Raw genomic sequence first — 26907 nt, 5'->3', positions numbered from 1 at the left:
CACATACCTGCAGGGCCAGGGAACAGCCTCCACGCACACCTGCAGGCCCAGGGAACAGCCTCCACACACACCTGCAGGCCCAGGGAACAGCCTCCACACACACCTGCAGGGCCAGGGAACAGCCTCCACACACACCTGCAGGGCCAGGGAACAGCCTCCACACACACCTGCAGGGCCAGGGGGGCTCAGCCTCCACACACACCTGCAGGCCCAGGGAACAGCCTCCACACACACCTGCAGGGCCAGGGAACAGCCTCCACGCACACCTGCAGGCCCAGGGAACAGCCTCCACACACACCTGCAGGGCCAGGGAACAGCCTCCACACACACCTGCAGGCCCAGGGAACAGCCTCCACACACACCTGCAGGGCCAGGGGAGCTCAGCCTCCACACACACCTGCAGGCCCAGGGAACAGCCTCCACACACACCTGCAGGGCCAGGGAACAGCCTCCACACACACCTGCAGGGCCAGGGAACAGCCTCCACGCACACCTGCAGGCCCAGGGAACAGCCTCCACACACACCTGCAGGGCCAGGGAACAGCCTCCACACACACCTGCAGGGCCAGGGAACAGCCTCCACACACACCTGCAGGGCCAGGGAACAGCCTCCACACACACCTGCAGGGCCAGGGAACAGCCTCCACACACACCTGCAGGGCCAGGGGGGCTCAGCCTCCAGACACCTGCAGGGCCAGGGAACAGCCTCCACACACACCTGCAGGGCCAGGGAACAGCCTCCACACACACCTGCAGGGCCAGGGAACAGCCTCCACACACACCTGCAGGGCCGGGGGGCTCAGCCTGCTGGATCCTGTGTCAGATGGTGATTGGCAGGGCTTGGGGGCCCTGAAATTCTGAATTGGTAACAAACTCCCAGAGGAGGCGAACACTCCCAGCGGCAATGATCTGGAGCCCTGTCCAGCAGGGGTGGGGAACCTTTTCCAGCCAAGGGCCCTTTGGATATTTCTATCATTTGCGACCATGTAAAATATCAACTTAAAAATTAGCCTGCTCTATTTGGCCAACATTTAATTACCTCACCCAATGCCTTGGCAGGGCCGGGCCCCTGGTGTTGGCCACCAGCCACAGGTGGCCATTGACGTTTAAATTAGTGAGAGGAGGTTCAACACTCAGTCCTCGGTGGCAACAGCCACCCCTCCAGCCCAGAGCCAGGAGCTAGCGAACTGGACAGTGCCAAGGCCCAGCTGCAGCCCGGTATGTGCATGCCTTCGTGGCGCCCCCTTGGGGTCCTGCCGCGCCAGGACGTCCCTCAATGTTCTGGGGTTTTGGCAGCTGACTCCTCAGTGCAGGGAGCAGAGCTGGCAGCCACAGGGAGAGCGTGGAATTCACGTCCTGCCACGTCAGGGGCTAGGCAGCACCTTGGCTCCCCATGGAACCCCAGGAAGGCAAGGACCTGTCGCAGGACTGCAGGGGCGTGGACTAAGGCATCGGAATCAGGGAAGAACAGAAACAGATCTGCCGTATCAACGCCTACTGCAAGCCTCCGTCCAATCACAGCGGCTCACCGATAAATGAGCACTAAGCAAAACTCTGCTCCCTGCACAGAAAGGTAGAGAATTTAAAATCTCTGCACGTCGCCCACAATTTCCAGCATACAGTGACACTAGTATACGCCAGCAACAAAATCTAGTCACGTGAAGAAACAAGAAAATGCGACTCACAGTCAAGTGACTGGGCAATCGAGGCTGGACAAGGCGGGCCGGACACACCCTGGAGCCCTCCGCGGTCCCTCCCCGGCCCCGATTGTGCACCAGTGGGGTCCCTCGGCCTGGTCTGCACCCTCTCATAATCCGGGACCTGTCAGGGGATGTCGGAGAGCCGGTTTGGGCGCGATCCCCGCAGGCCAGACCGAGGGACCCCAACTGGTGCATGACTTCATGCATCAGGCCTCTAGTGTACACATAACTGGGAGCAGAAAAAATATTTATGGAATATTGGCTGATTTTTCCAAATTGGATAAAAAAAACTGTAACCCAGGGACTTATAAGATTTAGCAAACCCCAAGCAAGTTAAAAAAAAAAAAAAAATCACAGCTTATGCCATTACCAAAACTGCTGAATATTAGCCTTAGCCAGTGTGGCTCAGGGGACAGAGTGTCGGCCTGCAGACTGAAGCGTCCGGGTTCGATTCCGGTCAGGGGCACATACCTGGGTTGTGGGCTCAATCCCCAGTGGGGGACATGAGGGAGGCATCTGGTCAGTGATTCTCTCTCATTGATGTTTCTATCTCCCTCTTCCTCTCTGAAGTCAATAATATATTACAAAAATAAAAATAAAATATTTAAAAATAAAAACAGAAAACCTGCCGAATACTAAACTAAAGATGAAAAAAGGTTTTAACATCAGCCAGAGGAAACGCACGTGCTGATACAGGGCTGACTTCTCATCAGAAACAGCGGGGGCTACAGGCCTGGCCGGCAGCGCAGTCGGTTAGAGCGCAATCCGGATTCACCAAGGCTGAGGGTTCGCTCTCTGGTCAGGGAACATGTAAGCAGCAACCATGAGTGCATAGTAAGTGGACACCGTATCGGTCTCTCTCTCTCTCTCAAGTCCATTAAGAAAAAGAGAAACAACAGAGGCCAGAAGACAATGGAATGGCCACTTAAGAAAAATGGTGCCTGGCTCAGTCCCCTCACCACCACCTGCAGGGAGTGCACAAGGTCCCGCCTCCACAGGAGCCCAGGCTCGGAGCCGGCGAGTGCTGGGGACGGGCCACAGCCAGGCGGCAGGGGAGCAACCATCCGGCCGAGCACACCCACGTGTGGGCAGCGCTGCGCTGCAGCAGGCAGCATGTGACACCGGGCTGGCCGTGACCTTGGGCGGGGATCAGGGGGTGCTGGGGCCTCTTGGAGGGAGGAGGGAGTTTATCCCCGTTACTCAGATCGAACCGAGAACACGCGCACTACGTGCCACGGAAAAATCAAGGGCCACGAGTGTCCGTGCGACTCGTGTGTAAAACTGTAAAAATAATTTAATAGAAACACGTGAGGACTTTCCCCTGGAGTCAAAAGAAGTGTCCGTACTTGGTAAGACGCCGTGGGGCGGGGCAGGAGAGGGCGGCTCCCCGGCCGCTGGTCCCCAGGGGTCTCCGGGAGCAGCGGGCACTTCCGGGTGACCCTGCCTCCACACACGGGCACCCCAGGCTGGGCGGTGCCTGAAGAGCCGGCTTGAGCACTTCCTCGGTCTCCTGACCCCCAAGACGCTGGAGACCCTCACACTCGGATAACAGGCGCTGCCTGCCTGTCAGCTCCCTCATTTAACACGAGCCCAGACCTGGGTGGAGGTAGGGCCCGAGGGCCTTCAGCTTCTCCAGCTTCTGTCCCTGGAGTGTGATGCCCCCGGAACGCTGATGGCAGGCGGAAGGCAAGTGGATTGAGCACCGCCAGCCCTGGAACTGCAGGGCAGAGGAGCGGGCAGGTCCTCTGGGCCCACAGCACGAGGAAGGGGCAGGTCCCCTGGGGGCAGAGGAGCGGGCAGGTCCCCTGGGGGCAGAGGAGCGGGCAGGACCGCCTGAGCCTGAGGCTCACAGAAGCTGCTTCTTCCTCTTGGAGGCCGGGGGCGGCCGCAGTTCCCCAGGCCCGTGGGCGAAGGGGCAGCAGTCTGCAGGCAGAGCACAGCCATCGGGGTGGTGTGAGAAGAACCAGCAGAGCCGGGTTTTGAACGCCGTGGACAGCAGCCTGCGCTTGGCTTCCGGTTGCTTCTCCTCCTGCAGCTTCTCTTCCCTCCAGTCTCGAAAGTGCACTCGCCCGTTCAGAACTGCGGTTTGAACAGAGACACAGCCGGGAAGTCAACAGGCAAGTAAGTCCCTCAACTCACCTGAGCCCAGAGCTCCCTCAGAGCCCGGCCCGCCAGCGCCCAGCGAGACAAGGGCTGAGATCTCAGGCGGTGATGGGAGAAGGGACGGTGGGGCAGGATGGGGGACGGGCCTGCAGGGGACCAGGCTGAGGCCCGGTGTGATGGCGTAAGTGTTGTGACCACCGTAGCGTGCAGGGCCCGGGTCCTCCAGGCTCACCTGTCCATATGGAAAGGAGAAAGCCAGCGCGGCAGCTGGCGGGCCTTCCCAGCGGGCAGAAGGCAGCCGCAGGGCTCCGCAGCCAGAGCCCCCCAAGGTGAATGAGGGTGCCGCTCCCAGCAGTCAGCAGGGGTGGGGCTGCAGATGGGAGCGGGTGGGAGGGCCCTGTGCCGCCAGGGGGACCTCCTGAGCTGGTGCCCTACCACCCCACACAGCCAAGACCCCGGGAGCTTGCACATGGCCGTTTCCTCCAAGAGCCGTGAGCTCAGCAGAAACGCCACGCGAAACGAGGCCAAAGCAGCCAAGTGAGTCCCGGTTCCCCCGGAAGCTGCACCCAGCGACTGGCTGGGAGGTGCAGGGCTGTTGAGAAAGCCTGGCCCTCGGCCCTGAGACCTGCACTGAGTTCCAGCTCGACTTCGCTCTGCACAGACGCCCACCGGGGAGCCCAGGCAAGGAGGCAGAGGGGACTCCCTCCCGCCGCCAAGGGGCGCCTCCTGTGGCCGGCGCTCGGGCCTCCCCAGGACTCTGACCGTGGCCTTCTTCCCCTGAAAGCTCCGGTCAAGGAAACGTCACCGTGTCCACAGCACACCTCCCGGTGCAGCACATGACATGCCCGCCCGTGGGAGCCGGGGCCCCTTGGGTGTGTGTGGAGGCAAGGCTCCCAGACCCCCAGGGTGTGCACCTCATAAAGGTGAGGAGCCCTCTGGCCTGGACAGGCTCACAAGAAATGTGGGGTGGCCACAGGGGCCAAAGCCGGGCATGGAGCAGCCTGCAGAGGTCAGGCCTGCAGGGCAGTGAAGAGGACCCTCGGGGCCAGGGCCAGCCAGGACTTGCAAGGCCTGGGGAGAGGGTGCTGACGACAGCGGGAGCGGGATGGGGGCAGCTGAGGCTGGCAGGATGCCAGCATACTGCCCCCCACTCCGAGGACGGGCCCCGACATTTCTGAACGTTTCCTCCCTCACGTGTGTGCGCCCCGAGCCTGACTAGCACAGAAAAGTTGCTATGCGCCGTCTCCGCCATTTCTGACCAGACACTACCTTAACCCGAGCGCGGAGGGTGGGGCTGAAGGTCCTCGGGAGAGCCCTGCGGACAGCTCCCGGACGTGCCGTGCGCAGGAGCCCGGGCTCTGGTCCGTCTGGACCTGGGCTGCCAGTCCCGCCCGCCCCTCTTAGAGCCTCGGCACGTCCCCGTCTCTGAGCTGCACAGGCACCTTCAAGGCCACAAGCGCAGCACTGAGCCCCACATGCCGACCGCCCCCAGGGCCGGCTCCACGTTCCCGCCACAGCGTCCTGACTGCGTGCTGACCAATGTGCACCGGCCATGGGGGCTCAGGGATAGAGTGGGCACCACCCTCACGCTGGCACGGCACTCCGTGTCACAGCCCTGGCACCTGGCACCGAGGCGGACGCCTCCGTCCGCACACGTGATGGAGAGCACAGCTCAGCAGCCCGCACACAGACCGGCTCAGGCATAGCTCTCGCATGACGCATGGCTGCCTGCTCCAACTCCACCCCGGCCTCCTACTCAGAAGCGTTTCCAAAAATAAAAGCGCCCCCCGCGTACACTGCACATGACAGCAGTCAGACGCATGCGTGCTTCTAACGGAAAAAAGATGCTGTTCATGAAACCAAACAGAAAAACGCGTGGGACACAGAGAGGGGCTGCAGCGAGCCTCCCGGACTGAGCTTGCGAAACGCAGAGCGATCCCAGGCAGCCGAGCCAGCTCAGTGGGGCAGGACGGCCAGCTCAGGGGCCTCCTCCGGCTCCTCCCAGCCCGAGGGGCAGCATCTGCCCCAGTGAGACCAAGACCTTCGGGCCCAGCATGTGCACCCAGCTGGGCCTGGCACGGGCCAGCACCCGTGGACAAACTCCAACCCGGCCTCCCTCACTCTGGAAAGGCCCCCGTCACCTCCTTCCCACAGACCCCGCCTGAGGCGCCTGTCCTGCTGTGGGACCCGCCCGAAGGGGGCAGCCTCCTCCGCCAGCTCCTGGGCACAGGACAGAGGCCTTCACCCTGGCCTGCAGCCTCCAGCACAGCACACACGGGACAGCTCGCCCGGAGATGGTGCCTCGTGGGCCAGACCCCGGGGGGAGGGGTCAGGTGGGTGTGCCCCCTCCGGGACACTCAGCCTCCTCCTGCAGCACCACAGCCGTGGGGCCCGGCGGCCCTGCCTGCAGGGAGCTCATGGCCTCGCTGGGGTGGGGGTGTGACAAGTGCAGGAGGACGTGTGACAGAAGCACCTGGGGACCTGGGGCCTGGAGGAGGCAGGACCGGGCGGGGCAGGTGGCTTTGGGGAGGAGACAGCCCACAGAGACGTGTGGCAGGGCCACAGCCACGCGGGAGGAGCGGGGTGAGCCTGGCAGGGGCGGGAGGCGCGGCTGCTCACCTGCGAACACCTGGTGGTTGTTCCGCAGCAGCGTCTGCAGGCCGCCGCACTCCCGCTTCAGCCTCCGCAGGGTCTCCCGGTCCAGCTGGCCCGCGACCTCCGCCAGGGAAAGGCTCGCTATTGAAAAGGGGTCCCCCAACGACAGGAAAGGGCCATCACACCCTGTCCCTGTCCCATGGGCACAGAACCAGCCTCCCGTGAACTCAAACCCCTCACGCATGTCAGCAGGGACCACAGATGCTTAGACTTAATATGCTTTAGTCTACACCCCTGCCCAACTAGTGGCAGGGCCGCCCCGTGCTGCCAGAGGCGGCTGCCCGCAGGCCCACCCTGTGCTGTCTGCCAGGCCCTGCCCTGTGCTGTCCTCCAGGCCCACCCTGTGCTGTCCGCCAGGCCCACCCTGTGCTGTCCTCCAGGCCTACCCTGTGCTGCCCGTCAGGCCCTGCCCTGCAGCTGAACCCAGGAGCCGAGCCTCCCGACAAGGTCAGTGGCGGCGATAACCCACACCTGCGAAGCCTCCCTCTCATCGGCCTCCACCCGCCCGGAGAATGCGGGAACCCAGGGGGAATGGAACACTGGCCCGGAAAGCCCCCACCTCCCGGCTCTACCCCATGAGCTCCCCGCGCTGACCCTCACATGCAGCCAGGCCCCGGCCACGCAGCTCCACTCTGCCGCCCTCGTCCCTCCCACTGGGTCCTGCCCCAGCTCCCACGTGCCCCTCAGCCAGGCCTGCAGGGGGAGCCCCAGGCCTGCACCGGGTAGGTCCTGGGGACAGACCACTCATGTCACAGAGCTCAGGCATGGAGGGCCCAGGCCTGGGATGGGCTGGGCGGTCACTAATCCCAGTGACCAGGAGAGCAAGGCCGCCTGTTGGGGGGCTGGAGGCTGAGGCCAAGGTCAGGCCTCCCCTGCTGGGGTCCAGTCCAATCCCAGCGCTCCCCCTCACGGGAGCATGTTCCCCAGCCGACAGGGAGCTGAAGCCTCAGCCCTGGGGAGCATGGCTCCCCGGCTCCCAGACATCTCCGGGGGGGGGGGAGGGGCTGAGGAGTGATAACTAGAGCCCCACTCCTCCTGGGCTGGGAGAGAGCCCGTCCTGCTCACTAGGAGGCACCCCCAGGTTCCCGAAGGACCCCCAAGGGAAGCGCCATCCTGGAACGAAGGTCCAACTCCCGTCTTCAGTGCACTGGGACTCTGGGCCCACCCAGCTTGCCTTCCTCTACCCTGGCTCCCTCAGTGGGGCACCCCTAGGAGGTGGCTGTACCCACAGAACACCCCGTGGCACCCTGGGCTGCTGCAGCCACACAGCCACCTGGACCAGGCCACGCTGGCGAGGGCTGCCGGGGTCCTGATCAGATACCAGGAGGGGCGGTGACTCTGGAGAGGGGACATGCTCAACAGGGGGTGTGGGGGGGGGTGCTGCGTCACGAGGACACGAGACGGGAGGGAGTGAAAGGATGGAGACACTCGACTGTGACAACCTTCGTGGCTGAGGGAGAGCAGGAGGGTGGAGGACCCAGGATCCCTCCTCCCGGGCCTGTCCCGCCCGCGGGGCCAGCCGGGGGGGCCGTCCTGACAGGCTGAGGGGTCCTCAATTTCCTCATGACCCCAAACCTCAGGCAGGACTCTGGCTGGTGGACAGTCAGCTCCACAGCGCCCCCTGGTGGCTGGCCAAGATGCCTGCGGGCAGAAGAGCAGCAGGGAAACCTTCCCAGCAGGCCTGGGACCTGTGACCCCCGGAACAACTTTAGGAAGACGATCGGGGCTCACACTTGGGCCCCGCGCCCTCGGAAGCCACTGGCTGGACAGGGCACCCTCCTGCGAGGACAGTCAGGCACACGCCCTCCCGCCCAGAGAATTACAAACCCACCACACTCGTCAGAGTCCCGCCGGCACCAGTGACCGTGTGCTGCTGGGACAGGCCTCAGACCGGCGGTCGGGGAAGGTCCGTGAGGGCCCAGTGTCCCAACCGGCCCGCCCGCCTCTCCGTCTGCCAGCGGGACCCCCAGGAAACCAGGCCTGAGCGTGCACGCAGCCTGCCTGCCATCGCCGTCTCACACAAACCACCCACCAGCCACACACAGGAGGGCGTCGCTGCCCGATGCCGCCAGTGGCTGGGCGCGCAGAGCGTTACCTCCTCGGTTCCAGGTCTGCGAACTCCCGCGGCGAGGACTTCCTGGGCTTAACTGCTCTCCACCCAACAACAGGTTTGCCACTTGCAAAACCACCTGGTCCACGAACTCCCTGGGGAGGGCGGTGCAGTTCCTCACGCGCTCAGCTCTGTCTCGGGGGTGAAACCCGGGCAGCCAGCGTCCCTCAGCCCCAGCCTCCAGGGCTCCGGGACCGTCGGGAGGACTGCGGGGGCAGCAGTCCACGCCCACACTGCCAGCCTCAGCCCGGGGCAGGGCGGGGGCGGGCCCCGGGGCAGGGAGGCCTGCAGGGCAGCCCCTGCGGCGGCTGATGTACTGGGTCCTCTGCTGGTCCACGGAGGCTTCTGCGGCGCTCGGGTAGGTCCTGGATCTCCCCAGGAGGCACACCTGCGCGAGAAGGGGAGTCACCTCCTGCTCGGGAGCGCAAGTCACAGAACAGCCGCTCTCCATCGGGAGAGAAAGCCTCCTCCACGCACCACAGGGCCCGCGCCCTGACCGTGAGCAGCAGCGGAAGCCCAGGAGGACGCACATGCTCAGATCTGCGCGGGACAGACAGACGTCTGCGTGCTGACCGAGAGCTGCGTCACTGTGCTCAAGGGCACCCACCTGAGACACTGCGCCCACGTCAGCCCCCCTCCACTCCCAGTCCCTGAAGGTCACCCTAAGAGCTTTCGGGGAGCGACAGGAGGAGCCGTCTTTATATCGGTCTCAGTCCAGCGCGGATGCTCCACCTGGCTCCTCCCTCCCTCCTTCGCGCCTGCCCACCAAGGCCACCTGCCCTTCAGAGCCCCTGGCGCCAGGCCGTCCAGGGACGCTGCCCAACACCGAGTCTGTGCTTCCTCCTTGGGCACCAACTACCAAGCCAGGCGACAGGCGAGGCGAGAGAGCGAACGTGAGGCATCGCAGCCCCTCCAGTGCCCGGCTCCGCCACCTGCAGCGTGTGGCCACGGGCAGGAGCGTCCCTGTGGGGCATGGGCGCCTGGCGCAGGATCAGCCCGCTGAGTGCATCCGCTCCTGCATCTGATCCCAAACCACCATCACAAGGCACCGAGGCTGAGAGATTAGGGAATAGTCTGAGGTGCCTACAAATGCAGGGGAACAAGTAATAAAACATCAAACTGTGGGACCCTCGTGCCCACCCACACGACCCAAACCTGTTTGCAGCACCTCTAACCTCAGAAGACACCGACTGCCCGACGAGGGGGCGAGTGAGAGAAGGACGAGTCCTACGGGAAATGCGGGTGACTGAGCAGTGAGCACCCGGAGCCGCGGGGCCCTCCCACCACCCGGTGGGCGCCACCTCCAAGACATGGTCCTGACCGCCTGGCAGTCACAGGAGGGCGCCCTGGCCAATCACATTGCAGGTAAATCTGAAGAGGTGAGGCTCTGAATAAGAAAACCTTGAACAGTTCTGAGCTTTCAAACGCCTTTAACTTCAGCCAATCGTTCGCGAATCCAGGACTCAGAACTGAGTGTGTTGAGCCTCAGACAACACTGCCCAGGCCAAGAGGTCTCCGCACAGGCCCCGCGGACACCTGCCCCGGGGAGGGAGGTGGAGACGCCACAGCCCCAGCGATGACCGTGTGTGCGCTTGGCACGGCGCCTTCGGGAACACCCTCCTTCCCAACACCGGTGTCCTTTACGGCTCCAACCTGGCCCTCAGCCCTCCCCAAAGCGCCACCGCCGCCCGCCAGGCACCAGGGGCTGGACGTACGCGCTTGGTGGAAGGGATCCGCAGGCAGTCCTCCTCCACGTGGAAGCCGCAGGCCGACCCCACCTCCCGGATGAAATCCAGGTACTCCCGGTACTGCGTCTTCTCACTCTGCCGCCGGCGGTACCTTCCAACGAAGTCGAAGAAGCAGCAGGGGAGGACGAAGAAACGGCAGCGGTAGGAGGACCTTCAAAACACCCACAGACACCAGAGTCTTCAGCAGGTTCATCAGAGAAAACCCAGCCCAAAGCCACATGGCCATTGACTAGAGAAGCCTCGGCAGAGGGCCACGTGGCCACTCACTACAGAGCCCTCAGCAGAAGGTCACGTGGCCATTGACTACAGAGCCCTCAGCAGAAGGCCACATGGACATTCATTACCGAAGCCTCAGCAGAAAGCCATGTGGCCATTCATTAAACCCTTAGCAGAAGGCCATGTGGACTTCCACACAAGGGTTTCCCACTCCAGCTGCTCTGCCAGCCACACCTGCACCGAGTGCAGGGCTCCAAGATCTCAAGGCAGCGGGGATGGGAGGCGGGCACAGCACGGGCAAGACTGGCTCCGTGCCCTGCGGCTCCGAGAGCTGGCACGGTTCACAAGCTGCTGGAGAACGGGCAGGAGGAACCGGCGCCTAAAGGTCTCCTCTGACACAGGTGAGCGCCATCTGACAGCACGACGCTGCTGGAGAGACAGAGGTGACTGCTGCCACCTGTTTGTGCACCGACAGGTTTTCCTTTGAAGATAAAACCGCCTCTTAAAAAAAAAGCAAAAAGCAAAAAAATCTTCCAGAAAAAATGGCACATCTTTCACCACTGGATATAAACATCATAGAAGGAATGTTTTGATCGTCACTGTCCAACAGAACAGCGTGTGAGCCACGTATGCAACGGAGTTTTCTCTGGCCCCATATTTCAAGTAGTAAACTAGATGGAATTCTCATGATCTCATTTCAACAAGCTGAACCAGCTGCATGTCAGTGCTCAAGGGCCACGTGCACTGGGGCTACTGCTGCCCAGTGAGGTTCAGGCACCAGCAGCCCAGCCAGGCGCCTGCCGACTGCGCTTCTCCACTCACCTGGCCGCGATGACAGGGATCCACGGGGTTAGCTCATCGGAGTGGTTCCCGATTAGCCAATCAGCGTCAGGGAAGAGGGTCTCGTCACTCGGTGTGATGGCAGCTTCCTGAAAGGAAGACCCGGAGGCCGGTCAGTGAATGCAGAGCTGAGGCAGAGGCGGGCGGGCCCCCCAGAAGCACCGCCCCGCCCGGCAGGGCTCAGCGCTCTGAGCTCCTGGGTAGAAGGTGAGACCAGGACCAGGAGTGAGGACTGCACGGACCTGCCTGCGGTCGGCCCCAAGGGCAAGAAATACTGGCAACTTCCAGGGCCATCACTAGAGAAACCAACGCTTTTCTCGGGCGAGTCTCCTTTTGACCATTGAAAATGCGCTTCTTCACACATACACACACAGGGCGCCACGGGGGCCGTGTGAGCTGCTGCACGTGCCAATGCCCTGAGCCCCCTGCGTCTGCTGGTACCCCCTCTTACCCCCTGACGGGCATGATGACATCCTGGCCGTTTCTGAAGTTAAGCTTGAGAGGTTGCTTTTACGGTTTAAGGGCTCTCAACACCAGCCTTTGTGCTGAGCAGACCGTCCTGGCTTGGACCAAGGCCTGTTGCTGCCTGCCCCTCTCACCCAGGCAGGAGTCTGCCCTTGGCCTGCAGACGCGGGGAATTTTGAACTCAACCGTGTTACTCAGACCCCTTCAGACCCGAGTTTAAAACGTTTCAATTTGTTAGGATGTGGGACTACACAAGCAACACAACCCTGTACACGAGCAGAGCTTCCACATGAGACAATGTCTGCAGCACCACCCTCGACTTTTACAAGAAAGGGAGGCAGAGAAAACTCAAATGCAACCATGTGCCCGAGACCTCATTCAAAGCAGGGAGCTAGCGCCGGGAGAGGTCCTGGCTGCCACACTGCCCCCTACTCTTGTTATAATAACGGAACGTCCTGAACAACGTGTCGCTAGGCAATGTCATCGTCGTACGAGCACCACACACCAGAGTGCTACTCAGCTGCTAGGGGCGCTGCTGCGGGGCCGCCCTCCGCCCTCAGGAGACGGTGCTCTCTCGTGGGCACCAGCACCAGCAGCTCTTGGCGGAGGATGGAGTGACCTGGGAACTTCAGCCCACGGTCACGGGCTGGACCCGGCTACCAGACGGCTGAGAGCAAGCGGCTGCCAGCTCCACAGGGCCCAGCCCAGCCCAGGTTCATTTCACTGCCCTCGCCTAGCCCTCACCAGCTGCCCTCTGCCCCTGGCAGCTCCCAGCACCACAGAAGATGTGGTCCCCATGGCAGGCCCCACGCAGGGACACGCCTCCAGCCCCAGAGGCCAGCATCCTCTCCAGCTGCACAAGAGGCTTTGAAAAATCCAAACGTTCACCTTTTCCTAAACCTCAGGTGAATCGGGTCGGTGTGAACGGGTGGGCGGCACGACTGGGCTGCACACAGAAACACACTCAGCAAACAGCCGTGACGAGGGGACGGCCACGGGGAGGCAGGGCACGAACAAGCCAGTACCTCTAAGCGCGTCTGCGGCCCATACACGTCCCAGATCTTCCTTCTTCGGACATCAACCCCTCTGCCTGGATGCTGAGAGTGTCAGAAAACGCAGGTTAAGTTCTGTCACCAAAACAGATGAGCAAGGACGAGTGACATCCCGCAGTACGGCCGTCAGCTGAAAGCACAAGGACCCGCGTGAAACCTGGATGCGACAGCTCAGTTTCTCAGAATGTAGACGCGCCCCTGCCAGGCACCGGCGGCCCCTGCTGTGGGTTTCAGCAAGGGGACAGGAGTGGGGTGAAGGAGCAGCTCTGTGGGTTCAGCAAGGGGACAGGAGTGGGGTGAAGGAGCAGCTGTGGGTTCAGCAAGGGGACAGGAGTGGGGTGAAGGAGCAGCTGTGGGTTTCAGCAAGGGGACAGGAGTGGGGTGAAGGAGCAGCTGTGGGTTCAGCAAGGGGACAGGAGTGGGGTGAAGGAGCAGCTGTGGGTTCAGCAAGGGGACAGGATGGGGTGAAGGAGCAGCCCTGGCTGGAGCACAGGAGACAGGCCTGGAAAGGGAGGCACCTCGGCCGTCGGGTTCAGACCGCAGTTGGCTCCTGGTCCAGCTCGCATCCCTCAACCCCCGCCCCAAGCCCATCCTGGTGGCTTGGCACCGGGCACACAGCGACTGCACTCCGGGACCACACTCGAGCCCTCACAGGCACCCGCATTTCACACCCCTGCCCCGTCTCCACCCACCACCTCCGGGTCACCGCCGAACGGGCCAACAAGCAGCGACCTGTTTACAGTATCGGTTACTCTTCTAAGCAGCTCAGGGAGTACATGCTGCGAGCCCCGTCCCAGCCCCGCCGGGAGGACAAAGATGTCTGACCCGCAAGGCAGAGGCTGTGGCGAACAGATGTCAGCCTTGGGGTCAGCACTGGGCTTCCAATCCCAGCTGACCCTTGAGTGTGAGGCTGCTGAGCCCAGCTGGCTGCGCCGGGGGACCAGGTGACCGTCCTAGCGCGCTGGACTCGCCGGGCAGGCAGAGATGTGGCGGGAGTGGGGTGGGTGCCATGGCCAGTGCTAAGTGCCACCGCCTGCACCTCACTGACCAGGCAGTGGCGGCCAGCGAGCCCTGCGGGCTCACAGCGTAGTGCCCGGGCCGTCCTGCGCTGGACTCCAGCTTCTCGAGGCAGAAGCCCTGCCCTTGCCCCTCCGAGGCCTTGAAACGGTGGGCTTCCCGCAGGAAACATCCAACAGCAACACACATGCCGCTGAAGCCTGACGTTTCCTGGCGCGCCCGCCCCCAGAGCACCTCCCCGACACCGCCCTTCCTGTGCACAGCCTGCCCGGCAACACGCCATGGCCGCCAGCCCGTGCCCACGGCAGGCCGCTCGCCTCGGTAGCACCGGCAGAAGCACTCAGCGAGCCTGTGCTGGGCGTGAGGACACTTTGGGAAAGGCGCCGCCAGGCCCCGGGCCCACCTTACCCCCGCCCCGCTCGGGATGTGCGCCCAGGCCCCCTTACCCCACCCCGCTCGGGATGTGCGCCCAGGCCCCCTTACCCCACCCCGCTCGGGATGTGCGCCCAGGCCCCCTTACCCCACCCCGCTCGGGATGTGCGCCCAGGCCCCCTTACCCCACCCCGCTCGGGATGTGCGCCCAGGCCCCCTTACCCCACCCCGCTCGGGATGTGCGCCCAGGCCCCCTTACCCCACCCCGCTCGGGATGTGCGCCCAGGCCCCCTTACCCCACCCCGCTCGGGATGTGTGCCCAGGCCCCCTTACCCCACCCCGCTCGGGATGTGTGCCCAGGCCCCCTTACCCCACCCCGCTCGGGATGTGCGCCCAGGCCCCCTTACCCCGCCCCGCTCGGGATGTGCGCCCAGGCCCCCTCACCCCCGCCCCACTCAGGATGTGCGCCAGGAGGCCGTTTCCGCAGCCCAGGTCCACAAAGGACTGCTTCGCTGTCATGCCCCGTGCGGCTCGCTCTTCTTCCCATAGGACCTAATAGAAAACACAAAGTCTGTGTGTAATTCACTCTAACCCGGAAGCTCAGACACCAGCCCCACGTGACTACTGGCGCTCTCAGAGCGGGCGGGAGGCCTCTCTGAGGATCTGGGCTTCTGCGTAGGCGGGCAGGTGTGGGTGGGCGGGCACGGGTGGCGCTGCGTGCAGCAGGGCTCCCTCCTGCCAGCAAGTCCACATTAAAGGGGTCTTCCCTGGGCAGCCTGAGAGTAGTTCCTTCCTGCTTTCTCTGTGTTCTTTCAAGTTTTGTGCACAACGATAATCAAACAAAACCACGCCATTTCTAAAGAGACTAAGAATTACTGTTGAGATGAAACTGGAAGATGCCTAGTTTAAACATTTTACAGGTAAGAAACCAAGAGCAGCGAGGCAGGGCACATCCACACGCAGGTGGGGAGAAGCCGGTAAGGAACGCCCCACAGCCAGGACCCGAGCCTGGGCGGAAGGCGCGTCCTCAGCGGGCGCCCAGCGTTCCACTAGCACCTGTTACCATGGAAGCGCTGCTCAGCTTGAGTCCCAGGCAGGCTGCCCAGCGCACCCGCTGCGACCCTCGGGCAAGTTACTAGTAAAAGTGAACGTTTCGTGTGCAACCAGCCTTGCCCAGAGGTGAGCACCCTAAGCGGGCCCCTCCCCCACGCCGCGTCCGCTTGGTCAGGTGCGTCCTTACCAGCAGGTAGGCAGCAATAGCCACGTCTTCATACACGAACTTCTCAGGATCAGTCACTTCAGGCCACACCTGAAAAAGTCCCCGAGGACACAGGTCATTCTCCCGCCTCCACCATGTCTCAACACTGAGTACAGCCACAAGGCGTAAGTCACACTGGACTCAGGACGCAATAACATTTAAAACATACACTTGTTCCCAAGGCAGAAATCCACAGGCCCTGACAGTGAGACATCTGTGCACAGACACCCAGAACCGTGTCTGCACAGGACGCGCCAGAGCGAGGCCATCCCAGGCAGGTTTCGCAGTAAAGACGAGGCACCCAGATAACTAGAGGAGGCACTGGGCACCTCAGGACACTCAGCTAGCAGCCTGGCCCTTCTCCAGATGAGGATGAGCAGCAAGGAAGCGAGGTGGATGGGGAGCCAAGGAGCCGGGGCAGGACCAGCGCTCCCTCGGTCTGCAGGGACTGACTGTCCCTCCTAGCTGTTCTGCCCCCGCCTCCCTGTCTGTAAAGCAGGAATAAAGCTTAATGACAGGATGACCCCTGGATGTGCAAGCAGGGGTCCCATTATTAACATGAACAATGTGCATAACGGCCTGGCCAGTGTGGCTCAGTGGTGGAGCACCAACCCATGCACTGAGAGGTCACGGGTTCGATTCCCGGTCAGGGCACATGCCTAGATTGCTGGCTCAATCCCCAGTAGGGGGGTGCAGGAGGCAGCCAACTGATGATTCTCTTTCATCATCAATGTTTCTACCTCTCTCTCCCTCTCCCTTCCTCTCTCTGTCTCTAAAAAAAAACACAACAAAACAAAAAACAACAACAACAATGCGCAGAACAGGCATCTGGCAGAAGATGAAAAGCCAATGGCTGATGTTCAACATCCCAATTTCTGTTCCAGTCAAAGCAGGGTGGGCCGGACGGTCGGGACGAACCATCTAAAACCGGAAGAGGCCGAAACCGGTTTGGCTCAGTGAATAGAGCGTCGGCCTGCAGACTGAAAGGTCCCAGGTTCGATTCCGGTCAAGGGCATGTACCTGGGTTGCGGGCACATCCCCAGTGGGAGATGTGCAGGAGGCAGCTGATCGATGTCTCTCTCATCGATGTTTCTAACTCTCTATCTCTCTCCCTTCCTCTCTGTAAAAAATCAATAAAATATATTTAAAAAAAAATAAAAATAAAAAAAAAATAAAACCGGAAGAGCATGAAAGCCCCCGAGAAGGTAACTTACTCGCAGTTAACATGACAACCCAGGACTCCGTGGCTGGGCTCCAGACCCTGCACAGGTTTCAGCAGGAAGGGTGCTGCCCAGCCTGGGCCGGGTGCTGTGTCACACAGCGACAGGTGACTGACAGCACAAGGCACACGGAAATGACAGGTCGCAGCTACTTCAAGGAGGGAGGGAGATGTGAACGGGGAAGAGTAAAAAGCGGGCTCAACTCCGCTAATGGTGCTGTACTTCTTACCACCTTTCGTACCGCTCAGGAGTTTTCTGTGTTTCGCGGGCCATCTGTTAAGGACTGCTCACGAGTGTTCTCGTTTCTCACGCCCATGGAAAAAGGAGCGAATCTAGATACTTATGTAAATTTTGTTTGGTCCCTCTTCATAGAGGAAAATGTTTTACGCAGTACCGTACGTTAAAAAAGTACTAGGAACTTTAATTGTTTGTTTTTGTAAATAAAAATGTTATAATTATTGAAAAACAACACCTAAAGTGCATTATGATGATTTAAATAACATGCAGTTTGCCCAAAAATGTGCGGTCCCTGGCGTATGTCTTAGAGATTTCTATGCGGTACGCAATGTGTTAAGCTCCATGTGAACACCTGTGTTTGTCCTTACCTGCTTTCTACTTCTTAGAAAGTTAAGGACACGTTACAAAAGTTACCTCCTTTTTGTAAGGATGTACTTTTGTACTTTAACTTTCATATATTTTCTTAAAATACCTTTAAGTTCAAACCAGAGAATTATGGTGATTTAGTAATTAATTTAATGTTCAATTATTTAAAATTAAATACTAGTATTTCCCGTTTGTTTTCTTGGGGGAAAACTTAGTCATGTGCCAAAAAGTAAATACATTGCTTTCCACGATACAGCTGCGGCCGTTTCTGTGGTCTGCAGCCCTAAGCACGTCAGGGCATAGCTGCGCAAGGTCAGGCGGGCGCCCTGACAGTGTCTGCACCTGGGGGAGCGGGAACGCGCCCAGGAGCGGTCCCACCTGCGCATGGGGCCAATGTCCCAGCATTACCTGGACCATGTGCTTGTACTTGTCTTTGAGCTCCTGGTAGGTGTGGCTGTACTTGAGGATGGGGAGGAGGGACAGGGTGCTTTTGAAGCCACTGCTCCCGCTCGCCACAGACCACCGGGCCAGCCTGGCCGGCAGCTCGCGCCCAAGCCAGGCGGGTTTGGGATACACAGTCCCATCCGATTGCCATCTTTCTGGACAGAAAATCAAAACAGATATGAACCTTTAAAAATAAGAGAAACACGAATAAGCAGAGCTGGTTTCAGTTCTTTTTAAGTTACCTGTTTAACAAAGGAGAGAGGAGACAGCTAAGTTACCAAATATTTTACCCAAACAGAAAACCACCGGGAACACGCTACAGAATGTTCATCTGACAGAGAAAAACACACTTAACACTCCGGTGTCGGGTGAATTTCCCGCCAAAATATAAGATGGCGCGGGCAATTATTTAGGTTTCCCGCGCAAAATCAGGGATTTTTATGATACCTATTACCCCAATGGGTATGAAACGGTTCGCATACGCAGGTAGGTATCTTTGTGAACGGCAAACAAACAAATATTTGGTAATACGCAGTTACAATCGGCCCGAGTTTACACGTTTCCCGCACTCCACCGCAAATCTATATGAACCGAGTTAAGACGGCTCCCGCGGAGTACGCGCAATTCACGCGAGCCGACTTAACTCGTTTCCCCCACTCCAAGTGTTAAGCAGAAAGAGTTCCACTTCTCTTGCCAACACTGTTAAACCCTCACCAGCCCGCCGGAGGCTAGGCCATGAACCACGCTCCCCCTGCGACTGCAGCACCGGCCACAGGCTCCACAGCCCACGGACGCGCCTGGCCCTGCTGCGCTTCACACCTCCCACAGGGCAACTCGCACGTGAGTGTGCTGGCTCAGCAGGGATCTGCTGGCCCGAGAGCCGCGGGCTCAGCGCAGCGTACAGGCACACTCGCAGGCCCGCGCAGTTCCCAGGCCCCTCTGCCCACGGTGTGTTCCGGCACCAGAACACGGCCAGGTCCTGGCTCCCACCTGGGCTGTCGCGCTCTGCCCAGCTCCTGGCATGGCATTAACAAGCTTACTAAATACCCACTATATCTAAAACCACGTAGGCCTTGGCAAGAAATAAACAAACTTATACTCACTCTCCATTACCAAGTTGTAAGAAATAAAATAACAAAGGGATCTGAGTGTACTTCAACTCATTGCTAAAACTAAGTGCTACATGGGACGCAGGGACTCAAGACTCCCACCAGGCCGTGACCACACACGCAGGCCAGGCACCAGCTGGAACAAAAGCGTGTGGAAACGCCAGGAGAAGGCAATTCGCACAAGCCCTAGCCCTGAGAGAGCCCCTCAGCTAGCTCTTCCCCGGCCCGGGTCGCGCAGCTGCCTGGAGCAGCACTGAAGGAGGAGCCAATATTTAGCTCTCACCATTCTTCACGGCCACGGTGGAGCTGAATCTGATACACGTTGCTCATCTGAACCTTCAAACTGCCTTGGTCATCTTCTTCCAAAGGTAAAAATGTGACAGTGGCCCTGAGGACATCTGGGGAAGAAACGATAGAGATGAGAGCGGCCTTAACAGACGCTGCATTCGCAATAGTAACGAGCCGGGTGTTGGGCTTTGTCTGCCAGGCTCCCCGCCACGGACAACGGTGCCCAGGACAGGCAGGCTCTCCTGTCCTGCTCCCTGCGGCCTTGAGCCCACCCGTGCCAGCAGGAGCGGCCCTCACCCCCCCAGGTCGACAGGAGCACCAGCGGCATGGCAATCAATGGTGGGGGGACCTTGGCACCAGTCCACCGCAGCAATCCCCACTTTGGGGTACAACGGAGGAGGAAAATGGTCAGTGCAAGACCGCCCAGTAGTGACCCAGCACAGCGGTGAGGCAGCCCTGGGCCAGGCCCTGCCCTCGAGACCGCTCTGCTCCGCTCCCAGCTGCCTCAGGCTGCTCTGGCTTTCCTTTCTGCTCAGGCAGGGAGAAGCGTCTCCCGTGGAAGGGGAAAGTGGTTTCAATACCACCGGGAGCTGGTTTATCTGGACAGAAGTTCTGCCCCTGGTCCGATTGGTCTTTCCTCATGCAAATGTGTGGGGAGCGGCTACAGTGTTTGGACAGGTTCAAGCCTCGGACTGAGAGGAAACAGTCCTCTCATTGCCACGTGCAGGTCCCAGCTTGGAGGGCAGGGCCCTCCCAGCACAATTATAGCCAACAGCTGTAGTTGTAAGCTTGAACCTATGGTCCGCACACGTGGCCCCACGTGCCTGAGTGATGCGGCTTGATAGAGTTCAGGTGCATGTAGTTGAGTAGGATTGAAACCCACTAGAATTTTGTAAACATCTTGACCACGCCCTTGCTTTGCCTCATGGAATCTGGCTATAAAATAAAGACACGGCTTGTAGTCTGTGGCGCTGTCGCTAGCTCTCCATCAGAGAGGACAGCGTCCCACCGAGACCCAGCTTTCTTCTCTTGTCTGTCTTTTCTCCATCCTTCACCGCCCCCTCAGGCTCACCGAACCTGGCTGAGCTGGCTCGGCACATAAGGCGCCAACGTGGGGCTGAGTACGCCGTGGCCGTGCCGGCTCGCCACACAAACGAAGACTCCAAATCTCCACAGTATGATTGGTCCAAAGGCACTGTCGTGACTGGTCAGAATACAGTCCCTCCTATAAATGGCTGCTAGGATCTGTTTTTGTTGGTTTGTTTTTGTGTTTTAATTTGAGCCCCGTTAGCTACAAGGAGCCCTTCTTAGTAGGTGTCTGCTTTCTCAGGGTCCACACTCACGAAGAGAAAGAAGTTCAGCCCGGCCTCTCCTCAGTGAAGCCAATCTGAGGATGGAGATGAAATGTGAAAGTTGATAAAAGCTGGAAGACCTATTCTGGCCTAGCCAGGCAGGGTTGGGGAGGGCGTCCCGGAGGAGGGGTCACCTGGGAGTCTTAGGGCCACAGAGGCACAGTATTGGGGGGGGAGGGAGGTACGCACCTACCAGCCACTCTGTATTGCTGCGTGTAGACAGAACCACGGCCTGAAGGTGTCTACACTCTAACACCCAGAACCTGTGACTACATACATGTGTTACATGGCAAAGAGGGGACGTGGCAGATGTGGTTCAGGCTACAGACGGAGGAGAGGGAGATACAGGTGGGCTCCATCTGGCCGGGTGAGCCCTCAAGGCGGAGGCCCGGGTTCTCCAGCTGGAGGCGGAAGCGGTGCAGCAGAGGGGACGCCAGAGATCCCAAGCGTGAGCAGGGCCCCACGACCCGCGGGCCAGAGCCAGAGGCGGCTCAGCGAGCTCCTCCAGGAGCGGCCTTTCCTGCATCGCTTCACCTGCTACACTCCCACCTGTAGGTCCGCGTCCGCTGCGCCTTGCCCTTCTCCCCCAAGCCTTCCAGACGCCCCCAGTCCACAACCCATCCTCTGCGCTAAGGACACACATTTCTACGCGCCCCGCACGGAACAATAACAAACCTGCCACCTCGCTAGGACAGGGCAGGAAGTGGACCTGCAGGCACCTTATGTGCCTTCCCACCGACCTGAGGTTCAGCCAGTGCGTGTCAACCTAACTGTATCTAGCCATTCTCCTCTTCACCCAGCTCAGCAGGCTCCTCGAGCCCTTCTCCACCGGCCCCAACGCTGGCCCATGGACATCTCAACAGACGCTAGCGCGGCTTCCGGCAGCTCGGGGCTGCATCCCTAGGACGACCCCAGGCCCCTTTAAAGTGCCTGCCTGAGGGATCGCAAGACGACAAAGAATCGATCTTCCAGCCCACACCTCAAGAAGGGGCCGACCCCCGCCTCTCCGCCTGTGTGTGTGTATGTGTGTGTGTGTGGGGGGGGGGTGCGGGGGGGTTGGGGGGCTTAGGAACCTAACTGCCACCTGCACCAGTTAACAAACCCCCGTGTGTTTCACATGCATCAGCCCCCCCGCCCCCGGCCCAGGCACAAATCCAGGAGTTGGAGCCACCTGGGCCGCCTCCCACTGTCAGTGCGTGACTGATGGGAGTCTGTCCTGGCCCCGTCAGCGCCGGCCGGTTGGTCTGGACCCCAACCGCCATCGGAGACACCCTTACCCCGCGCCACCATCTCTCTCCGCGGAGCCGCGAGCGGGCAGCGCCGGCTCCTCTTGGGGATGACGGTCCTGAGCGCCACGTCGAGCTCGTGCTGAGCCTCCGCCTGCAGCCCGGGCCCTGGGCCTGCGAGGAAGGCCAGCAGCTCCCGGTGGTCGCCGGCGAGGCTCCGGGAGAAATCGTCCCAGAGAGAATCCAGGTCCGGGGCGGGGACGGCGCCCTCCCCGGGCTGCCCGGGGGCCCCTGCGAGCAGAGGCGCTGCCGCCGCGGCTCCCCTCTCGCTCTCCCCGTCCTGGAGCTCCTCGGTTCCCTGGGGCTCCTCGGGGCCTGCGCCGGGCCGGGGGCTCGAGCCGCCCTCGGGGGAACGCTGACCGGGTCCCGGTCCCTCCTCGGACCCGCATCCCGCCGCGGCCGGCTCCTCCCGCCCGGGCTCTGCGCTGGGCCGGGCGCCGCGGGCCTCGGTCCCGGGCAGGGCAGCGCCCCGCCGGGCCTCCAGGCGGGCGCCGCACAGCCGCTTGTTGGCCACCTGCGGCCTCTCCAGCCACACGGCCACCGCCGCCCAGAAGCCGCCCGGGAGCAGCGCGCTGGGGTCGCGCACCGCGGCCCGGCCCACCTCCGCCATGGTCAGCCTGCGCCCCGAGCCTGGCGGCGGCGCGCGGCGATGACGTACGGGCGGCGCGGCGTGTGCGTGTTGACGTCACCGGAATGGGGCGCCGGGAGGCGTAGAGGGCGGGGCGAGGGCGGACCCAGGGCGCTCCCCTGCTTCGGTTCCCGGGCAGGAATCCGCTGCGGGTTCCGAGCTGTGCTTTGTTCCGCGGGATCCGCTCCAGGCGAGTTGGTGCCCCGGAGAAGCGCGGTCGGAGCTGAGCCGGAGCGGCCTGGAGGCGGTGCATGTAGGAAATCGTAGGACCAGCCCCGCGTCCCGCATCCTGCGTGGATGACAGGTCTAAGTCAAGAAACCCAGTGTGTGCATGTTCAAGGTTACGCCTCTTACGGAAGCTCGTCCCTCTCCGTTTTCCTTCCGGTGTGCTTTCTGGTGTGGGAGAGCTACGGGGGTGCGTTCCTGCGCCCCAGCACCGCCCCGGGTGTGTCCCCAGGAGGAGCAGGGAAGGGTGGGCGCTGCCCGTTTAAGTCAGCATCACCCGCACAGTCCGCACCCGCAGTGACGAAAGAAAAACATCACAGAGATTCGTCCTTCTTTCGAACATCAGTCCTTCGGTGGGGATGTTGCCATTCCCGAGAGGGTCTCTGCTGGAAGCAAAGAGGAGTGAAAACCAACTCAAATCATGTGACTTGTCAGAGAGAAGAGCGGACCCCCGGTCTGGAGTTCAGTATAAGATGCATGAGCGACAGAACCTCGCAGACACTCCGGCTCGCCCGGCGGGCCCTGCCAGCCTTCGATCGGGTAGTTGACTCTCATGCGCTCCGAGTTTTCTAGGGCGGCCATAAGTTACCATAACAACAAGTTATTCTCTCCCAGTCCTAGGGCTCCTTGCCTCTCTGCTTCTGGTGGTCGCCATCAATCAAAAGCTTTCCTTGGCTGTGGCCACAAAACTCCGATGTCTGCCTCCATGGTCGCATGGCCTTTCCTTGTGTTTCTCTGTCTCTTCTTCTGCAAAGACCCTAACTCCAGACAACGTTCTAGAACAGGGAAGGGGGCCCCGTGGGAAGAGCACCCGGGCGAGTCCAGGAAAGGTTCGGCTCCTGCGCGTGCATCCCAGGCGGCCGCGGTGAGCAGGGTGCTCCGACGCGTTCAGCGTTTCCTGGGCGACGGGGGTGGGCGGTGCGGCGCGGTGACGCCAAGGTCGGACGGTGGCCGCGAGGCGGTGCGGTCGGGACAGCCCAGCCGCTCGCAGCTGCGTGCTCTGCACTCCCTGTGGCGCCTACGCCCGAAGGACGTGTATTGAGCGCGGGCTGCGTGTGCTGATCGGTGCGCGGACCCTTCGAACTGGAGTGATCGGTGAGATCCGCAGGTCGAGTCCGCGTCTGCCTGGGGGCGAGGGGGCGTGGGGACGGCACATGCAAAGGTCCCGGGGGCACCCGGACTGGGGGTGCTTTGCACGCCCGGCCATCGGCCATCGCGCAATTGCGGGGCGCACAGGAGGCAAGGGCCGGCGGCCAGGAGGGCAAACCTGCGGGACTTTTTGAAGAACTCAGGCTAGTCTCCTAGGTCACGGGACAGCTGTCACCTAGAGGGGGCAGGATCAGATCTGCATTTGAGAGTCACCTCTTCCTCTGTAGAGAGGAAGGTCGGCAGGGCGAGGAGATGGAGGCCACAGTTCCATGCTGGGCACGGCGCCAAGTGCCCCCTGCCAATGGCAGCAGCCCGGACACTGACCAGTACAGCGAGTCCTCACTTAACCACGCTGGCTGGCGGGACAGGTCCTGCCTTAAGCAAGCGGAAGTACCAGGAAACAGCTGTACCGGGGGCTGATGTCAACCAGAGTTACACGTGTTTCTGCTCATCCAGCCACCCTCCTAATGAGACAGCCCGAGGGAAGTGAGTTACCCGAGGACCTGGCGTACTAGACTCCAGACCAGCACCCGGGGCCCATGCCAGGCCGGAGGCACAGGGAGGTGGGGACTTGCAGACTGAACAGACTTCACCCAGCTGGCGAGCTCTGAGGCCAGGCAGTAATGTCGGTGACCTCGGGGACTCACTGATTGCTTAAGGTCATGGGACTGGGGCAGGGTGTGCCTGACAACAGCTGCAAGACCTTGGACAACGGATTTCACTCTTTTGTTTGAATCCCTACCCGAGGCTATATTTTTAAAAATATATTTTATTGATTTTTTTACAAAGAGGAAGGGAGAGGGACAGCGAATTAGAAACATCAATGAGAGAGAAACATCGATCAGCTGCCTCCTGCACACCCACTACTGGGGATGTGCCCACAATCAAGGTACATGCCCCTGACTGGAATCGAACCTGGGACCCTTCAGTCCACAGGCCGACGCTCTGTCCACTGAGCCAAACCAGTTAGGGCCCAAGGATATTTTTTACAATTATTTCTAGAAAGAGTGGAAGTGGCGGGGGCGGGGGGGGGGGGGGTTAGAGAGAGAAACATTGAAACAGAAACATGTATATGAGACACATGAATTGGTTTCCTCCCATATACCGCCACCAGGGCTGGGGAACCTGCAACCCTGCAACTGAGGTACGGGCCCTCAACCAGAAATCGAACCTGGGACCCTTGCTTCATTGCGCAGGCCAGTGCTCTAACTACCGAGCAAAATTGGCCAGGGCTGATTTCACCCTTAACAGGCTCCAGTTTCGTCCGTCAGAAATGAGAGCACCGTGAGTCCTTGGTGTTGCCACATGGTTGAGACATCCACCGGCTGCAGGGGTTGCCCAATAATCGGGGGTTATTATGTTCCATTTAATAGGAGTGGAGAGCCGTGGAAGGTTCAGAAGGCATTAAAGAGGGGAGTGTGGGGCTTCGGGGCCCAAGGAAGAGGGGGTTCCCGGATGGCAGCTGGGTTGTGGAGCGGCCTGCGGGACAGGCTGGTCAGGGCTGAGGAGCGCTCAGTGTTGGACATGCCAAGTTCAAGGGCCTCCAGGAGAGGGTGGGCGGCCAGGAAGCTGCCAGTGATGGGGAGGATTTGGGAGCCCTCTGGCATGGGGACCACGGCCTGTTGACATTGGCACCGCCCAGCCCCAGGGCTGCCCTTTGCTCCCTCCGCCCCCTGGCCACCTTTGTTCGTTCAAGGAGATCTGCCTCCCCCTCTGTTTGGGGAAAATGGACTTTAGCGCTAAGCGTGTCCGTTCTCCTTGGCCCTTTGGAGTCTTGCTCTCATTTGTAACACATTGCGCGTACACAGTTGCTCGAGGTGCGTGAACAGAGAGACAAGCTCGCTGACTCGGGCTGTGATTGCTGCGCAGGCTGACGTGGAGTGATGGCACCCAATGTGGAAGGAAGCGAGGAGGCCCTGCTCCCCGATCTCCCCAGGGGGCCCCTGCATGCCTACCGCGCCCGCGCCTCCTTCAACTGGAAGGAGCTGGCGCTGTTCTTGGAAGGCGAGGACATGCTGCGCCTGAAGGTGAGGCTGTGGCTGTGGGCGATGGCCAGGCTGACCCACGGGGGTGCGGCGATGGCCAGGCTGACCACAGGAGGTGCAGCGATGGCCGGGCTGACCCACGGGGGGTGCTGGGCTGACCACAGGGGGCACAGCGATGGCCGGGCTGACCCACGGGGGGTGCTGGGCTGACCACAGGGGGCGCAGCGATGGCCGGGCTGACCCACGGGGGGTGCTGGGCTGACCACAGGGGGCGCAGCGATGGCCGGGCTGACCCACGGGGGGTGCTGGGCTGACCACGGGGGGTGCTGGGCTGACCACAGGGGGCGCAGCGATGGCCGGGCTGACCCACGGGGGGTGCTGGGCTGACCACAGGGGGTGCAGCGATGGCCGGGCTGACCCACAGGGCATCTGGTGGCGTCCCAGGTCATTGGTAAAGAGGGGGCTTTGTGCCCTTACAGCCAGGAGGCTTCCCTGGACCTCATGTCCCTCCATGAGCTGTGCTGTCTCGGGCTGCAGCCCAGGCCTGACTCCTCGCTGGGGGGCCTCCGGGAGTGGCCGAGGCCCCAGGAATGGATGCAGACTGTTGAGCTCCTAACCCTCTCCGGGAAGGACTTTCACCTCCGCCCGGTGTTTCTGGGCGGGATGTGTGTTCCTCGGCCTCAAGAAAAACCGTCGAAGGGGGAGCACAGTGGGATGGCACCCGGCCTCCACATCGCCGTTTCCTGTGCCTCCCTTCCAGAAGTCCATCTTCTCGGCCTTGGAGAGCGACCCCCTGTTCGCCCGGCCGGGCCGCGGCCTCTCGGTGGACAAGCTGCGGGAGCTGACCTTCCTGCGCTGCCGGCGTGTCTTCCAGCTGGACTGCCTGCGCGCGGACACCCTGCTGCAGAGCCCGCCGCGGATCCTGGCGCTGGTCTCCTGCCTGGGCATGTACGACTGGTCCCTGGCCACCAAGGCCTTCCTGCACGTGTTTGTGAGTAGGCGCGCGCGGAGAGGCGGGGCCGCGAGGTGGCCCGTGAGGTGGCCCGGGGCCAGGGCCACGTGGGACGCTCGTCGCAGGAGCT

The 26907-nt window shown here is 61.2% G+C and overlaps 2 protein-coding genes across 7 annotated transcripts in view; one reads left to right on the top strand and one right to left on the bottom strand.

Annotated features, from left to right (window-relative positions):
• Positions 1 to 2976: 2976 nt before the first annotated feature.
• TRMT44 (tRNA methyltransferase 44 homolog) lies at positions 2977 to 23559 on the bottom strand. The gene is made up of 11 exons (XM_070400053.1): positions 21830 to 23559; positions 19196 to 19310; positions 17768 to 17987; positions 15519 to 15587; positions 14723 to 14830; positions 12863 to 12934; positions 11355 to 11461; positions 10284 to 10467; positions 8554 to 8956; positions 6423 to 6539; positions 2977 to 3779 (listed from the first exon to the last, which is right to left on the bottom strand). Exons 1-11 carry the CDS (start codon positions 22446 to 22448, stop codon positions 3547 to 3549), a joined length of 2247 nt encoding a protein of 748 aa, XP_070256154.1. The 5' UTR covers positions 22449 to 23559; the 3' UTR covers positions 2977 to 3546.
• The window catches only part of ACOX3 (acyl-CoA oxidase 3, pristanoyl), a 33238-nt gene continuing 29222 nt past the window's right edge, over positions 22892 to 26907 (top strand). Inside the window, exons 1-3 of one of the 6 annotated variants that reach the window (XM_070400092.1) lie at positions 22892 to 23231; positions 25710 to 25867; positions 26586 to 26816. In XM_070400092.1, coding sequence (XP_070256193.1) covers positions 25724 to 25867; positions 26586 to 26816 — 375 coding nt within the window. In that variant the 5' untranslated portion in view covers positions 22892 to 23231; positions 25710 to 25723. Of the gene's footprint in view, positions 23557 to 23663; positions 23800 to 24887; positions 25125 to 25709; positions 25868 to 26585; positions 26817 to 26907 lie in introns of those variants that run through there. The other 5 variants (XM_070400082.1, XM_070400110.1, XM_070400066.1 and 2 more) reach the window with 5 other exon arrangements.

Source organism: Myotis yumanensis, unplaced genomic scaffold (genome assembly GCF_028538775.1).
Source record: "Myotis yumanensis isolate MYYU_CA2020_CCGP unplaced genomic scaffold, mMyoYum1.0.hap1 SCAF_1, whole genome shotgun sequence".
Lineage (NCBI taxonomy): Eukaryota > Metazoa > Chordata > Mammalia > Chiroptera > Vespertilionidae > Myotis > Myotis yumanensis.
The sequence above is the reverse complement of the archived record's forward strand: the minus strand, read 5'-3'. Positions and strand labels throughout refer to the sequence as shown.

What these genes read in the sequence shown, in the direction of transcription:
- TRMT44 (XM_070400053.1), bottom strand. Translation starts at nt 22,448, where the DNA reads ATGGCGGAGGTGGGCCGGGCCGCGGTGCGCGACCCCAGCGCGCTGCTC. An exon ending in GAGAGAGATGGTGGCGCGGG is followed by an intron (nt 19,311 to 21,829) that starts GTAAGGGTGTCT and finishes TTTCTTCCCCAG; the next exon opens with ATGTCCTCAGGGCCACTGTC. An exon ending in AGTACAAGCACATGGTCCAG is followed by an intron (nt 15,588 to 17,767) that starts GTAATGCTGGGA and finishes GGACTTTTTCAG; the next exon opens with GTGTGGCCTGAAGTGACTGA.